General features: G+C 47.7%; 1 protein-coding gene across 20 annotated transcripts in view; it reads left to right on the top strand.

Annotated features, from left to right (window-relative positions):
- The window catches only part of MACF1 (microtubule actin crosslinking factor 1), a 1,825,008-nt gene that overhangs the window by 681,682 nt on the left and 1,125,728 nt on the right, over positions 1–17,598 (top strand). For all 20 annotated transcript variants that reach the window (XM_069622429.1, XM_069622430.1, XM_069622431.1 and 17 more), the window contains one exon: positions 15,939–16,074. In XM_069622429.1, the coding sequence (XP_069478530.1) occupies positions 15,939–16,074 (136 nt within the window). The remainder of the gene's footprint in view (positions 1–15,938; positions 16,075–17,598) is intronic.

Below are 17,598 nucleotides of genomic sequence, written 5' to 3'. Positions count from 1 at the left end.
TGTAGTAAAAAATGAAATATGTGTTTTGCAATATAGCAACCTGACTGGTGCAACTAATTTGCCAGTGTGGCACACAAAACTGTCCCCCTAAAACCGAGTTCTTTGCCCACAAACGTTTTGTCTGTTGGTAAAGGTTCACAAACCTGTTTGAGGGCTTGTTTGTGGGTAAATTCCCTCTTGCTTTATATGGTAGTTGTATATTTAAGTGTTACATGTCTTGCCCCCTTCTGAAGAAGGCTTATATAACTGACTGTGAAATAAATTAATAATTGTTTTATCAAGAAATTTTGAGTGTGTTTATTCGAATAACTGTACTGTGAAACTCTGTGTCACAACATTACTGCTCACATTGACCCCTCTTGAGATAAGCCTGGCTGCTCGACCACACTACCAACTTGTGTAGTTCAGACTTATACCAAAGGTTGGGTCCCTATTGCCAGGAGGTCAAGGTTATTGTAGTGCACCCAAAGGGAACTGCATACAATCTTGCCTGGCTGAACTTCACAATTCTATCTAGGTGTGGCGCATGGCTAAACTTCACAATTCTATCTAGGTGTGATGCGTGGCTAAACTTCACAATTCTATCTAGGTGTGATGCGTGGCCAAACTTCACAATTCTATCTAGGTGTGAAGCATGGCTAAACTTCACAATTCTATCGAGGTGTGATGCGTGGCTAAACGTCACAATTCTATCGAGGTGTGACACAGCAAGTGGGAATAATCTTAAATTGGAGATAGTGTTAAATGGAAGCACCTATGAATTGGTACCCAGCAATGATTGGGAAATTACTTACTTGCTGGCTGGCTAGCATTAGTGTGCTATGTTACGTAGATAAATAGAGAAGTACGGCTATTCTGCAATACAGTAATGGCAGTACTCCCCACCCAGACCACACTTTATCAGTAGCTGCTGGTTGACGGCTGCATGATTCCCAGGCGACATGGGCAAACACGGACTGGAGCTGCTTCTTCAGCAGCTGCTCTTGGCTGAGGGCTGCCCAGGCAGGGGCTGCCCTAGGGTGTGTTGTTAAGAGCCTACCTCTCGGAGACGAGCAGCCTATCACAGCCCTGAGGGAGAGGGGCAGGGGAGAGCTTGCACAGGTGTGGCAGAGACTGCAAGAGAGGTAAAAAAAAGACAGAAAATGCAGAGATGGAAAGAAAAGTGCCAGAAAGCAGAGGGATGGGGAAGAGAAGGGCCAGGAAAGCAGGCCAAAGATTACACGATGGAGGAGGGGGTGCAGGGAGCAAAAGCACAGCACCTACCTCATCAAGGCCAGGATGCTAGATCATCAGAAAGACGATTACAGGTATGTAATATTTGTCATAAATGCACACACAGGGATCTCAAAATGAGATCACCTACACTTTACACTTAAAACAGTAGCAGCAGTTTAAGATAATGTAAACAAGTAAAGCTATGAGCAATAAAGTGAAGAAAATCGGTGCAATGCTATTATGACATATACCCTGACTTATAAGTATACAGCCCTATAAGTACAAGCAGTCCTTCCTTCAAGTAGACCGAGTGCCTTAGAGTCTGTGTTGCAGTGCCATACCTGTGGAGGTAGTTTAAAGTCTTAAGTCACAGAACACTTATTGACAAAGCCAACAGGTGAGTAAACGTCCCAGACGTAATGCCCTTAAAAGGATTGGCAGTAATTTAAAGCGGTTTAGGGATACTCTCTCAATCCTGCTACACTAGGGGTTACTCTGTGGGGAACCTTGGCCAGAATTCATGGACAGCCTCCTGCCCCGCATTTGCCTAGCATAAGACATCCCTCTGGCTGTGTTAGGGCCAATTTTCATTTCTGGGCCAAATCCCTTCTACCTTGGAGACCCACAGCTCTTTTGCTGGACTTTAGGACTTTTTAATTTTAACTCTATCACTCCCTTCCTGGGCAAGCTCCTGGGGAAACTGGCCATCTCCCAGCTTAACCTCCATGCTGAATCTGTTGGTAGTCTTCAGGACCATCAGTCTGGCTTCAGAGCTGCCAGAAGCACGGAAACTGCTCTCCAGAACATCCGTGAGGACCTGCTCTCGAACCTTAACTCTAACACTCCGTGTGTTCTCATCTTGCTTCATCTCTCTTCTGCCTTTGATACTGTCAACCATACCATCCTGCTCAACCGTCTCCGTGATAACCTGGGTATCACTGGACAGGCCCTGGCGTGGCTGACCTCTTTCCTCTCCAATCGACCCTCCCAGGTTCAACTTTGGTCCTTCTTCTCTGACATCTTTTTCTCTACCTGTGGTATCCCCCACGGATCTAACCTCTCTGCCTGGCTGTTCAACCAGTACGTGGCACTTCTTGCCCACGCATCGCCGTTCTCTGCCCCAACTTTCAGTGCTATGTGGATGATACCCAGCTCATTTTCAGGCTACCCTCGGCCTCCTCTTCTTCTTCCCTCATCTCTGACTGTCTTTCTGCTATCCAGGAATGGTGTGCCGCCAATGACCTCTGCCTTAATGCCAGCAAGACTGAGATTCTACTCATCAGCACACCCACTCCCTCCTTCCCTGCAGCTCTCTGGCCGGCCTCTCTTGGCCCTCTTCCTGCTCCTACCTGCAAGGCAAAAAACCTGGGGGTCATCTTCGACTCCACACTCTTTCTATCCTCACATATCTGACGTCTCTAAGAAGTCACACTACCAGCTACACCTCCTCAGAGGCATCCTGGTTCTCTCAAAGCTGGACTACTGTAACAGCCTCTATCTAAATCTGCCTGCCTCTACTCTCCGCCCTTTGCAACTCAACCAGAACAGGACTGCAAGACTTGTCCTTGGCCTCAAGCCCAGGGACCGTATCTCTCCAGGACTGAAATTGCTACACTGGCTCCCAGTGGCTGCGAGGATTAAGTTCAAAACCCTCTGCATTGTCCACAAGGCCTTCTGGGGCCTTGGGCCAAAATACCTTCAACTCTCTCTTCCTAAATATCTTCCTTCTCGAGCTCTTCGCTCATCCGCCTCCAAATCCCTCAGGGTCCGCCGCTTCTCCAAGCAACGAGTTGGGGGTAGATCTCTCTCCGCAGCAGGGCCTCCCTCTGCAACAGCCTTCCTGCCCCCTGAAACTTGAGGAGAACCATCTTCGGTTCCGGAAGCACCTCAAAACCTTCCTCTTTGCCTCAGCTTTCTCTCCCCCTCTCCCTTGCTAGAATTTACTGAACCTGCACTGAATCTGCAACTGGGGCACTCACCAATCTCGGTCCTTGGCCCAGCCACTCTCCCCTGCACTGCCTACCTGCACTAGGGGACTGTCTCTGTATCCCTACAGCCAGTGGTCGAAGTGTACGAAAAGAAGTAGTGGAACTATGTTCCCTGCTGGCCTGCCCCCACCCCTCCACAAACCACATTGCCACAACCCCTCCCACACACAATACACCCCCCCAAACACTTGCACCTGCTGTTTAAGGGAACGTTCAGTGCATTGCACTGAAAGTGAAGGTTTCAACTTCTTTCTACACTTTTATTTTAAAACAAAACCATTCCAGAACGGTTTCTTTTTAAAATAAAAGTATAGGAGCTGTACAAGATAATTTTAAAAAGTATAGGCGCACCGCTCCCGACCGCTCCCGCTCACTTCAACCACTGCCTACAGCCCCCCTTCCCAGCACTTGTCTGCACTTACCTTGCACTTGCCACCAGCTGGCCCTTATTATTTATCTTGTTATTCTACTAACCCTGAACTGCACTTTCCCCTCTCCCTTTCCCCTTGCACTTTTCCCTTCCCCTCTACCCTTGCACTTGCGCGATCTAAATGACACCTGGCCTAGTCGGATCATTGTCTGTCTCCCCTTTGTTCCCCCCCTTGCCTCGTCGCGCCTTGAAACACTTGTGTATAGGCGCGTTATAAATGACATGACATATATCATATCATATAACCCTGGAGGGAGCAAGACCTTTTTCTCACTCATGTATTTTTCAATCAGATTTGGACTCTGTGTTTGTGATTTTGGAGTCTGACAAACTCCATAGGCATAACCTTTTGTATGGAAGTCCCTTGGATTTCTCATAAGGTTTAAATACCTTCTCTTGGGTAAACTACTGTTTTCAAGAGTAGTAAAGTGAAATTGACTTTACTTACCTTTTTCTCTCTGTAGACCCAGCACACACCATTTTATGTGAGTGCTGGGGGCGGGGGGGTTACTTAGTAGCCCCTTTTCCTACTTATTCATGTAACATTTTTTTATGTTACCCTCACCATAATTAATGGCTGGTGGCAGTGGTTTACTTTTTCCTACCATTGTGTGTTTTTACCGCAGGCTGAATCCTCACCTGCAGTATTGCACCCATGGGTGCCCATTTTGTCAAAATGGCCTAGTCTTCTTTTTTCCCCATTTCTTGTTGTGAGATTTTTCTCAGGTTTTACTCTCCGCGCCAAACCAGGTTTGACCCGTATGTTCGTTTTGGCTTTGCCGGGCTTCAGTGCTAAAACCCGCCTCTGGCTCCAGTGTGTCTGGCAGGGCAGGAAGCGAGGGAGGTGCACGAAACTCCCTGTCTTTAGTCTCCTTGGTTACCTGAATCCACCCAGTGCAGATTGACTGGCTGGCTGTCCTTGGAGGACAGCCACCCTGCTGTGTGAATGACAGCTAGGCTGCGAATGAATGGGAGAAACATGCATAAAAGGCAAGGTCTCTTGAACAGAAGGCAGAGTCAACCACTGGAAGATACCTCCGACAAAGAAACCGGAAGCGAAGCTTGCTGTACCCTCCTGGACCGTTGGTTTGCCTGGTGAAGCCCTGCTGCATTGCTGAAGCTCCAATCTCGCATCGACTAGAGAGGCCCGGAAAGGGGGACTTATTCCCTTGGGTTGGTGGGACCAACTGACCCCAAGATGAACTTTGCAGGAACCCCTCTCCCTGCTGGCTGTACTTCTGGCTGCGCTGCTACAGAGTGCCAGGGGTTAGGAAACCCAGAAATTAGTGCATCGTCTTTAAGCCGGACCCGAGCTCCAGGAATATTCTCAAGCAGACATTTTAAAGAAATAGGACCCGAGTAGTTAAAACCGTGCCTTCGTCAGATTCTTGAGTCTTTCTCAGTTAATGACGATTGCGAGCATATGTTAGCAAAATACACCAAACACATTCAGGTGATGATAGAGAAATATTCACCACTAAAAAGCAAGCTGGTAAGAAAAAATAACACCAAGGCCAAATGGTATAATGAGCACACTAATAAACTTAAACAAATGAAACGTGCTAAAGAACGAACATGGCGCAGGAGCCATACTCGGGTTGACAGGGAGGACTGGAAATGCGCGGATCAAGCGTATCGAAAGGCAATTAGAGAGGCAAAGTCCAACTACTATAATAAAGAAATAGAGACAGCTCCAAATTCGACCAGAAAACTTTTTGAAATACTAAAGGATATGGAAAAACCTAAAATCCTTTCTCCTCCACACATCCCTACGAAGGAGGATTGTGAGAGGGTACAAGAGGGTTTTGCTGCGAAAATGACAAAAGCAAGGAACAATATAATTTTGGATAGAGATGCCATCAGCACAGAACTTCCTCTGGAAGAAAACTCCACATCCATCGAGAGGGAGAGATTTAGTTTTTCAGCGGTTTTAGAGGAAGAATTATGTAGGGTGGTGTCAGGCATGAAACCTACCTCCTGCGCTGAAAATATCCTCCCCACCAAGATTATCTTGGATCATAAAGAACTTTTCGCCCCTATCCTGACAAGGCTAGTTAATGCCTCCTTCTGAGAGGGTGAAGTCCCCGACGATATAAAAAAAGTCACAATAACCCCGCTTGTAAAGAAGGCAGGCCTGGATCCTAAGGACCCCAGTAATCTTCGTCCTATTATAAACTCAAATTTCATTCTAAAAATCCTTGACAAAATAGCCACCAATCAGCTACAGAAATATGTGGAAACTGCAGATGTGTTAAACAACAATCAGGCCTTAGAGTGGCTCATAGCACAGAGTCTGCCATGCCGGATCTACAGACACATATGCTGCTGAAACTGATAGAGAAAGCCAAGCCCGGGCTACTCATGCTGTTGGATCCCGGCGCTGCGTTTGATTTAGTAGACCACTAGCTACTACAATCAGCCCTGGACAAACTTGTAGGGTGCTCGCCAAAAGCACAGGCTTGGCTTGCCTCCTTCTTGAAGGATAGGAAGGCGAGAATACATTGGGGTGAAAATTTCTCTGAAGCAACCCCTATACTGTTCGGAGTTCCCCAGGGAGATAGTTTGTCTCCACTCCTTTTTAACCTCTACATAAGAAGTCTCTGCTCCCTGCTAGAAAACATTGGCGTGTTTTTCACCAATTTCGCCGATGACACGCAGCTGATCTTCGAATTAACAGGAGACTATGCAGTAGATGGCTCAAAGATTGAGGATGTTTACAACATCATTGATACCTGGATGCAGAGGCACTGGATGTGTTTAAATAACACAAAAACCGAATTAATGGTTTTCGGATCTAACCAGGCAAGGTCTAAGTTGGATTTAAAGGGGCCCAGGTTAACTATTTGTACAAAAATAATTTGTACTACCTGCGCCTTTTGAGAGCAATCAGACCTTTTATAAATGAGACTAACTCGGCTACTATTGCAAGAGCAATCCTATTGTGCCGTTTAGATTACGGCAATGCTCTGTTACTGGGAGCCACGAAAAGAGAGCTGACAAAATGCCAAGTAATGCAAAATGATGCGGTTTGTATCATTAAAAAGAAAAAACAAAGGGACCACATATCAGAAGGTAGAAAAGAATTACATTGGCTTAGAATAGAGGACATAGTCAGGTTTAAGGCAATGACAATCATTCATAGATGTCTCTTTGGGGAGGCATCGGCCTACTTTAAAAAAACATTTCTCCTGGTATGCGCCCTGAAGATGCTTAAAATCAGCAGACACTGGTCTCTTAAATATACCAGAGGCTAAACGGGCAACAGGAAAGGGTAGATCTTTTCCTGTCATGGCGGCTAAATATTGGAATGAGTTACCAGCGAACCTAAGACAACAAGAAAACTATTTTAGCTTCATGAAAGCTTTGAAAACCTTCTTATTCCAATAACCTAGATACATCTCTGCGCCTTACCCCAGTGTAGAATAGACCCAGTTAACCAATGTGAGATTCAAACTGTAAATGGTACTTCTCTGTGCTCCCCTCGCCCTGATGCCTGCGGGTTTACGGCGCGTTATAAGCATAAAGTAAAGTAAAGTAAGGACCATCCCGAAGCAGGACGACCCAAGCCTGAGCCACCTCAACAGATTGCTGGACCCTAGAAGCAAGGGGGAGTCCTTCAAGTGCCCAAGAACGGCAGTGGTGCTATTGACCTGTAGCTGAAATTGCAAAGTGCTACTGATTTGTATATAGCCCATAGCTGCCGCCGACCTTCAAACCGCAGTGTAGGAGTCCTCCCTTTTGTCCCCACGACTGAGGCCCAGGAACCCAGGGTCTGCAGGACTGCAACAGGAACAGAAGCCAGCTGGAGCCTCTTTTTCCAAAGTACTGTCTTGACTAACGAGGTCCTTACCTTTTTGGTCTGTAGCTTGTTTGGTCTCACTGGAGACTTGCAGTAACTGCTATTTCTGCAGAGTTGCCTGCACCTTTGCCCTTAACAAGCCTAACAGCTAGGGGCCCTACAGTGATTCCTTTTTAACAAACTCTCTTAAAACATTGTGCAAGCCTTTTGTGCCTTAGCTCCTGAGCCATTGTTCAATTGACTTTGGCTGTCCTGGCTCCCTGCAGACTCTTCTGACCCATTGTTTTTGGTTTTAACTGTGGAATTCCGGCCTCTACAATTTCCACGGATTTGTCCTCTAGGTTGATATGTGGTGGTTGTGTTGGATCCTTGTCCTGAAGACCACTTGTTTCCTGAACCATACTGGTTTTGAAGGGAGCGAGATTGCCCACGAAAGGAAAGAGAGCCGCCCCCTCTCTGTTGTGAAGGCCTTTGGGTAATCTGGTTTAAGGTTTTGAGAGTCTCATGTTCCTTCTTAGCTGTCTCAAGCGCTTCGTCCACGGCCTTGCTGAACAAGTTGGTCTCTTCAACCGTCTTGTTTATTAAGGCTGCTTGGGTTTCAGGCTTAAAACCAGAGTTCCTCAACCAGGCGTGCCGTTTTAGTAGTGTACCCTGGGCCAAGGTCCTTCCCGCTGTTTCAGCAGCGTCCAACGTGTTGTTCAGAATGTTGTGGTTGATTTGCTTGCCTTCCGATACAATCACAAGCAGTTTAGCCCGCATTGGTTGGGGGACCTCTTGGAGGCCCTCTTGCAGCAAATTCCACTGTGCATCTGAGTAGCTAGCCAACAGAGTGGTGTTGTTGGCTATTCGGGTGGAGAATGCAGCAGCAGTCGAAACCACTTTTTGTCTTATTTATCAGATGGTGCCTCACCTGTAGACAGGGGGACACCTGCCCTCTTTCTCGTACTCGTAACTACCAGGGAATCTGGAGTGGCATGGGGGACCGTAGGAGAAGGGCGAAACAACTTCTCTACTCTGGGATTAACTGCCCTGGTCTGGGCTGGAGTTAACAATGAAGGCGTCAGGCGTCTCTTAGAGTTAAGTAAGGGAATGGCCTGACTGCCAGGAGGCTTTTCCTTTAGTATGTCCTCGACAAAATACGAATCCTGCATAGCCTCCTGTGGGGCGATCTGAAAATGTTCAGCCGCCTTCTTTTGAGATGGCGTTAAACACCATTTGATCATCCACCGGTGAGGCCTGATGGACCGGAGTGGTAGGAGGGGAATCCATAAACAGAGCGTCAGGGTCCGTGGTAGGAATAGGGGACGCCCAAGGTTGATTATCAACTGGATGGCTGTCTTCCCAGTTATCCATGGGATCAGCGGGATCACCACCAGGGTCCCCAAAGGGATCATCATCCTGTATGTAGGTATTGATAGGCACCTCATCATCAGGAAGGTCAAAAACGTTCTCCTCATGAGGATCCTGAAAGGTCCTCTGAAACGTAGCCATAGGTGTATAAGGAAGTTCCTCCCGAGGCCTCTTGGGGGCAAACCTCTCTGAAAAATCAACCAACCTCTCCAGTCTATTCATGCACCCCTCAAACTTCTCCCTGGTCCATGATGTTCCATGGGAGGAAAGGGGTCTTCTAGTCGATTTTCCTCTCCAGAACATCGAGATTTTCCTCCTAAAGTCTTGGATAAAGACAAAGGGCTCTCAGAGTACTCTTCTCGAGGTTCTGGGCGTAGTGACGTTTCTCTAGACTCGTCTTTCGGCCGTTTTTTCGGTTTCAACTGTTCCTTTTGTTTAACTGCTGAAGCGATTCTCGTGATACTATAACTGATGCTCAGGGTTTGAGGGAGGTGTGCCAGTTGAGCCGGTGGCTGCGCAGTGGATTTCAGCACCACTGGGGCCTTAAGCGGTGTCAGAGCCTTCTTCTGGAGCGTCTTGACGGCTGCATGTGACTTGGTGATGGCGCCCTTACTTTTCGATTGCCCGGACGCATGCCGCTTTCACGGTTGTGGGGAGGGCTGCCGATCATAAGGGTCAGCAGGCACCGCCGAAGTATCCGAGGTGCCCGATGGCGCTTTGGAACGCTTCGAGTGGACCGCCAAAGCAGAACCGTGGTTTGTGTGCTTAGTGTGGGAATCGGGTGTGTCCCTGTCACCGGGATGTATCGTCCCCATAACAGGACTCACGTTGTGCCTTTCGGGGCCGGGGACAGATGCTGCGGATCGAGAACTCTCTGCGGTCAGGTCAATAACTTCCGAAGTGGAGCCTCGGTCATCGCTAATCCCTTTCTCACACGCAGCGGCTGTGGCAGGGCAATTACTTTCGGCCTGCGACATTCCGTAGGCTGCCCACCGCTTCACACGGTGCTCCTTAATAGTCTTAGGCTGTAGGATGTTTACAGGCCGCACAGGACGCCTCGTTGTGGTCGAGGGGAAGACAATTATTGCACCGGCGTTGCTTATCTTTCCACAGGTATTTTGCCTTACATGAAGGACAAAATCTAAATGGAGTCCTGTTCATAGCGCATGATCGTGATAGCGACGACAAACCCAAGGGAACAAAGAGAGGGGAAAAAAAGCATTCTTGAAAAGAATCTGACCACCCTGACCCCACTCTCCCTACTGTAAAGGACGGTCAGGAGACCCGGCCACGTGGTCGGCATTGCTGACTGGATCAACAGCCGTCTGGATTCCATCATCACCCGTTGTTGGCGGTGGCACAGGAATCCGCCGTCGAAGGGAGTGACAATGAGATTATAAATATAACAATAACGTAATGTTTTATGAAGAGCTTCACATTAGGGCGACCAGATGGCTGGGTGGAAAAAAATAATATGAGGGACCTTGACGCCTGATTTTGGGTACTCTACACGTCACATTATGGCTAGTGTTGCAGGCACAGCCATGTCGACCTCCCCTTTCGATTCTCGAAAGACAAGATGCAATATTCCGCGGTTACCACTGGATGTCAGACTATATGCACAGCATGTGATTCTAAGCAGAATAACAAGCATCGGAAAAATATTTATTTTACTAGAAAACCTTGTGTAAATGTTATTGGAATACTTGGCACTGTGAATCTCTGTTACAACTCTACAGCTCACGTTGACCCCTCTTGAGATAAGTCTGGCTGCTCAGTCACACTACCAACATGTGTAGTACAGACCTATACCAATAGGTGAGTTACCTAATACCAAAAGGCCAAGGCTGGTGTAGTCTCCCACATAGTTACTACATACAATCTTGCCTAACAGGCTGTAATATGGATTGGGACAAAAATAGTCCCAACCCCCACATCCGGCCAGGATGCATTCACCAACACTTTGCCCAGGAAATCCAAGCTGGAGTCCAATAAATGACTTAACATAGGTGGCATTTCCTGATCCGAGGGGGCAGGAAGAAGATCAAAGGACAAGGTGAAACAAGTGTGGCTGTTAGGTAGATTTTTCAGTTTTGTGCCAAATCTGCTTCACCTGTGAGACCCCCAGCACTTTTTGTTGGACCCTGTCAAGATTGCCACAAGACATCCAGCCCAAAGTGTTTGACAACGGGTCTTGCCCGTTTTAAGGAAACTCTGTTCCTTTGTAAAAGAGCCAAAAAGCCCAAACTGAACCCGTGCTGCCATGTTGCCATGGTGACTATGCCATCCTCTCCACAAACAAAACTACCAAGCTGTATGAAGGAGGAGCCAAATGAGGTCACGGCTACCCGTTATAACACTTCCGGGTAGCTGTACTCGCTGCTTCTGATTTTCGTCTGATTCACAGCAAGCTCTCGTTCCCATGTCTTGACCCCCCCCTTGACTGCGCCTGTTCTTTTCCTGGCCTTTGACCTCAGTCTGTGTTTCTTGAACTCTTTTGCTTCCTTGTTTACCTGCACTTGGATTGTTTACACGTTGCCAAACCCCGGAACGCTAATCAACCTGCCTTTGTCTACTGTTTGTTACCTCCTGAACTGCTTTCAAGTTGCCGGGCTCCAGGACGCTATTTGACCTGCCTTGCCTGCTGTTCTGCATTACTGTCCGCACGTTGCCAAACCTCAGAACGCTATTGACCTATCTTGCCTGCCGTTCTGTTCTGCATTTCTGTCCGCACGCTGCCGAATCCCGGAACGTGATCTGACCTGCTCTGCCTCTACTGTTCGCACCGGTCTTCCAACAAAATCTTTCTTCATTACCTCGGATTCATCACGCCGGCTCCAAAGGGACGACAACAACCAAATTTTCTACACTGTGACATCATCATCACCTTACCTGAGTAAATCTGCATACCCAAGAGAATAGCGCATGAACTAGAGACTGACACCCTGCGCTCAGGTCGTTGGGCGTCCTCGTTTCGTCGGGATTGTCTGGAACTAGAGACTGCCAAATTTCCGTCTAGGCGTCCTCATTTCGTCGTGAGTTAGGGATAGGTTAGGTTTGCAGAGTTTTCTCAGTAGTGCCTTCCCACTGTCTACCCATTGGTAAGTCTCTCTGTCTGTTATTTCTCCATCATAGAAATTCGTTATTGTCACTTCCTGAACGTGTCTTTCCCGCTCTATCTCCTGAATCTCCTGATATACGATTTTCCTCCTACAGCCCATATTCTCAGTGTATGTCAACACCCACTACAGCGATCCTTGATCGGCTGCATTGTCTACGCTCCGCGGTGTCTGTGTCCATCTCTAGCTACGGCAGTAGATCCATCTTTCGACTAATTGGTTCCTTTGTAGTTTTACCTGGAAATACAAAGGGACACATTGGTAGGAAGAACTCTGGCTACTCTTTGAGTTCTTCTACCAGGCCTCCTGATCACGAGTTGGACTAACTTGACAGACTCACCCCTTCTCTTACTCTGGCTGTGGGAGCTATTTTGTGTCACTCCATACCTTATTTTTGGAGTGATGCTTTCCTTCAACTTTTTTGGATCTGTAATATAGTTTTCTTTGTCTTCAGACATGCCTGCCTGGAACCAATTCCAACTGGGAGGCTGGCTGTCCAGAAAGGACAACGACCACACACATTTTGAATTCAGGAGGAGTGCTGTTTGGTTGGGTTCCTGGATAAATAGCTTGAGATCCTGAGGCGGAAGACAAGTCGACCACTTAAACAAAACACGATGAGGAAGAAGAGAAGACGACGACTGTAGCTACTTTCAGCGACCAGAGAGGCCTGCTGAGGCACCTCTACTGTGCTGACCCTTTCTTCCATGCGACAGAGAAGCTCTGAAGAGGATGTCTCCTTCCCTTGGACTTATCAGACCAATCAGCTTTAAAATGACCTGCATTACGAGCCATCTCACGACGAGCTGCGACCTTAATGGGCTGCAAACCACCAATATCCTTGGACCTCGAGCGCCACCAATACCCTTGGACCTCGAGCCTGAGTGCTGTGCATCGCCTTCCGAAGGCAATATTCCACTCCTTGAAGTCCCCTCTGCAGCTGGACCGAGAAAGCGAGTAAATCGATCGGATGGCAACCTTCCTTCATCTGGTGTCCTGGAAAAGGCCCAAAATCACAGAGTTGCGAGAAGCAACAAAGAATCCTTTGCTAGGAGCCTTCCCACTAGACTGCTGCTGCAAAATCTCTTCCAGTGTCCTTTCTTTCGTCTGAAGACCAACAATTCAGTGACGAGGTCCTGTATACGTCTGCATCATCTTCACTGCTGAGGTACTGTGAGACGCGAGTTAATACTTACCCATGGTCATTCTGCTGCTCCTGTATGGCTAGAGGGGTGATTTGTACTTTTGGGAGTTCACCTATACACGTTCGACCAGGTCTAATGCTGGTGCGCATTCAGGGAGCCTTCTACGAAGTCCCTGAACACTTTTACCAACTTCAAAGCATTGTAATTATTTGTTATAGAAGACGTCCTCTGGAACTCAAATTACTTTACTGCAGTGGATACTGGGCCACCAGTGTATCCTTTTGCCTCTGAGAACACTCTTCTCTAAATGGGGAAGGACTGCTAAAGCCCAAGGCCCCTGTAAAGAAAAGATGGCAAGTGTTGCAAAGTCCTTACTAGCAAATGTTGGTCTTGTAACATCATTATTCCTGAAACAGAATATGTTACAAAGTTTACTACAAAGTGGTTTTAAATCTCTTTATTCCAGTTTTCAACATAACACAAAAACAAAATGAACGCTCACACCCCCCCTCCCACAAACCCCCATAACACAGGTGCACTTATTGCGATATGACATATTCCAGTGTCGTAATAGAGTAGAAAGCGTGCATTACCCATAACCTTCTCATAACATTCTCATCATATGAGTACACTTTAGAGGGGCCAGCCAGCTCCAGGCGTTCTTCGACACCAAGGAGGTATCGTCATGACTGGCAAGGAACCTTTTTGACATCTGGAGAGGGGTCACATAGGCAAACAGCCAAAATGACCATTCACTGTAGTGCGAACACAAAGAACAACCATGCACAAAATGACTAGGTCACATGACTTGCTGTGCTAAAAAATGTGCTTTTGTTCAGGGAACAAGTGGCTGCCAATGATGTAAAAAGGCTACAGCACTGTGTAGCCAAAAGCATAAAGCTGCTACCAGCCTCTGCTACTCCCTCGCCGTTGGAGAAAACCAAAGCAAAGCTGAAGCCGTCAGCGAGATTTCCGTGCCAGCATATAGATAGCAGGATTTCTTTTTAAACAGCAAAAATGAAGGGGACTAACAGAGTTATCAAAAGTGAAGTGTGAGAAACTAGTTAGTCCTCGGTGCTCTCTCTCTCAGGTGGCCTGGGCACGGCCATCGCCTTTGGATCCAGACCCTGGAGGTGGACCAGTGCAGGAGGATCACCTGGGTACGGGGTCTTCGCGGAGTGGGGTTGAGACTGATGATTGTGAGATGCTGTATTCCCCCCTTTTTTGTTCATCTACCCCACTCAATTTTTTAGGATTCTCTGAGGTTCCAACTCCCCACCCCCTTTTTACACAAACACTGGGCCGAAGACGTGGGTGAGAGTAACAAAACAAACTCTCGTACATCATACTGGACATGTCCCGTTAATCGGGTTAAGCAAAGTCAGACACTTGACTTCAAGTGCGTATACCGGATACCAATTTACTCTCCTCACACGGATAAAAGGCAACGCCTAAAGAGACACACTGAGCAAGGCGGAACATGAGTACGAGCAGGACTTCCGGGGCAAAGGCAAACCTACTGGAGCAGAGCGACAGACCAAGGGATGAGAGCAGCAGGTCGAAAACCCAAGAGTTCCGTGTTGGAGGTCGTGGGCGCAGACAGGCCGCGAAAGACACATGGAGAAGGCCAGATCCCGCAAGTGAAGACTGCATTGTGTTTCAAGGACACAAGCGACCCTCCCAGGCGAACGGCAGTGTTGTGGAGGTGAGGCCAAGCCTGTGGTACTAACCTTGACTCATGAATTGGAAATCGTAAAACTAAGAAATGCACACAGCCTGTGAGTTGGCAAGAGACTTGAGACACCAGTGTGTGTTAAAGAAAGTTTGAAGTGGCAACATTATATTGCAAGTGAAGGATGCATGCGTGTGGATGAGACGTGAGGAAATGCAGACCTGTGAATGAACTTTGAAGTAAAAGACAGCTGTGAAATCAGCAATACTGAGTAATGAAGTGGTCCGGCGAAAGGAGGTAACCCACTGAAAAGTCTCAGCGAAAGGTGCATTGTTTGTAAGGAGAAAGCAAATTAAGTGAAAAAAAACAAGTAAGAAGAAATTACCTCCTAGAGTAGGGGAGAGTGGAAGTTGAAATCGTGAACTTTTAGTCGAAGTGGTCCTGCAGAGGTCTGTAAAGAAAGCCTTGGCCCTTTGAAAGTTTTCGCCACCCCCGAAAGTGGTCTGAAGTGTAGTAAACGTTGGGAAGGGAACTTTGTGCTAAAGAGGTCTGAGCCCGACAGAGGGGGACCCATGTGAACTTTGCGTTGAAACATTATTTGGAGGTCTGAATGAGAGACTTTAAAGAGGAAGGCCAGGCGGGCCTCGACCTACGTTCTGGGGTTGTTTAGTATGCTTAAAACCCGTGCCAGAGTGTGTCATCCTGCCTACAAGGACTGCCATACTCTGTGTAATCTCACGTGGGGGGGGGGGGGAGCTGATTTAGCTACCTTTATTAATTTTAACACTGATTGCCCTTTGCATACATTTCCCCTTTATACACTTTTTTGTACAAGAGATGGGCAGGCATTGGGTTTCGTTAGCATATGCCATTTTTTATTTGACGGACTCTACTGGGACTATTGTGTTTATTATTTGATGGTCGAGACGACTCCCACCAGGAGATGCAGACTATCTGGTCATGGACCCGTTTGTGTTCAAGATATCGACGGTTAGGTTGTTGAAAAGCATTGATAGGTCCATAGGCTTGTAACTGGCCTAACCGTTTCCACTGTTGTTGATATCCAATGTTGTCTGTTTGTTGAGTCTGAAGTTCATTTTCGGGGCTGTATCACCCAGGAATACTAAAACCATGTCCTTACTTCAGATCCAAACTAATGTTGCTATAATTTGACGGGCATGTCGGTGCACTGAGTGTAATTCAATATTCTGCCTCTGCAGACTCTCGACGCAGGAGAAGGAGCACATCTCGTCCCAGCTAACCTCCCTGCAAGAAACTTACAGCCAGCTGTGCAGCGAATCTGCAGGCCAACTGCAGCAGCTCCAAGGGCAGCTGGCCAAGGAAGCTGAGCAGAAGGTAAAGTACTGTCCTAGCCAAGCTCTGTCCTGGTTTCTTCTGGAGTTAACTCATGCACACTAAGCTCATCTGAATCAAACCAGTCTTCTCCAGGTCCTGTGCAGATCTACTGCTCCACGTTATATGGGTGTCCAACAGAGATTCTATCAGGACCCATATTCTATTATGTAGCGGCCACACAACATGAGCAATTACTGTCCTTGTGCTTCATGAACTGTGAAGGCATTCCATAAGCCGTTATGTCAATTTGTCCAATACAGTGTAAGCACATACCATGAACATTGCCAATCCTGGTGCCCCAGGCAATGGTTGCATACATTGCCCCCCTTCTTGTCCGAGCACCGTGCTCCTCTCACACATCATGAGCTCATCCTGTTCTCATGCCACACATAGTGACTGCATCCAATTACCCTGCTCACTCTTGTTCCCATAAGGATTGACCCCATTTAGAGTGCACTACCATGCTTCCCTGTATGGTGCTGGTGCTCCCCAGCCCTGCAGGATCTTCCCTAGAGGACTGCTGGTACCAGCCCCTGGGCTCAGCCTGAGTCACTCATCCTCAGAGGGTGGGGGGAATCCGCTGTACTACATGTGTGCCATGGTCTGTGGGCGTGTTTCTGCGTCCATTTGTCGTGCATTCATCAGTTTGTGTCTGCTTGCTTTTTGTACACCGAAGCTTTAGCAAAGGGGCTCCCATCTCCATGTGTTTCTAGGTCTCCCCAATAAGTGCTGCTTTTTATTGACCTGTTGGCCTCAGTTGTCCCTCATGGAAGGAGAGGAAGCCTATCTTCATGCATGTCCAGCCTGAGAGCTGCTGTCCACTGTCATACTGGTAGGACCCCTCTTCTCGAGGTCTCTTGCCCCTTCTCTCCATGGGCCTTCCCTCTGGAAAGCACATCCTTGCTGCCCACAGAGTCATCTTTTGGAGCCACCTTTCCATATTGTAGAGATCATCTTTGTGCCCATGATATCCCCTGGGAGATAGAAGGCCACCTCACCCAACTCACCATTGAGGCACTGCTGTTTAAAGACGACCATGTCCTCCAGGTTCTGCTGTAGGTGCAGAGCTTTCGGAGAGAATATTTGTATACCCGCCCCTTAGGTTAAATTGTCCCATTGGCTGCCTGGGTTAAAAGTCCCCTCAGGTCTATTTCTGCACCTGGTGCTGATGCTTCGCTGTGCAAAAAGCTGATGTGTAAAACGTTTTAACCAATGCTGCAAACGTGAACGTTCATAAAGCGTCAAAGTACCAAGACTTCGAGCAGCACTGAGCATGGTGTGTGGAGTCTGGCGATGTCCTGTCGTCACAAACACATTAACTGACATCCTTGCTTGCGAGTTGAACTAACCCATCTGAGTTTCCATTTGATGGGCTCTGACCCGCAAAGACCGACCAGCAGGAAGCGTGTGGGTATCTGTGCAGAGAACAAGTCGCATGCTGGATGCTAACACCAAGCTTACACTGTGTGTGTCGTTCAGCGAGCTGCTCCTACGGCTCTCTTGTCTCTCAGTGCAGCAGGCAGC

The sequence above is a fragment of the Ambystoma mexicanum genome, chromosome 11 (genome assembly GCF_040938575.1).
Source record: "Ambystoma mexicanum isolate Mex_15411 chromosome 11, UKY_AmexF1_1, whole genome shotgun sequence".
Classification (NCBI taxonomy): Eukaryota; Metazoa; Chordata; class Amphibia; order Caudata; family Ambystomatidae; genus Ambystoma; species Ambystoma mexicanum.
The sequence above is the reverse complement of the archived record's forward strand: the minus strand, read 5'-3'. Positions and strand labels throughout refer to the sequence as shown.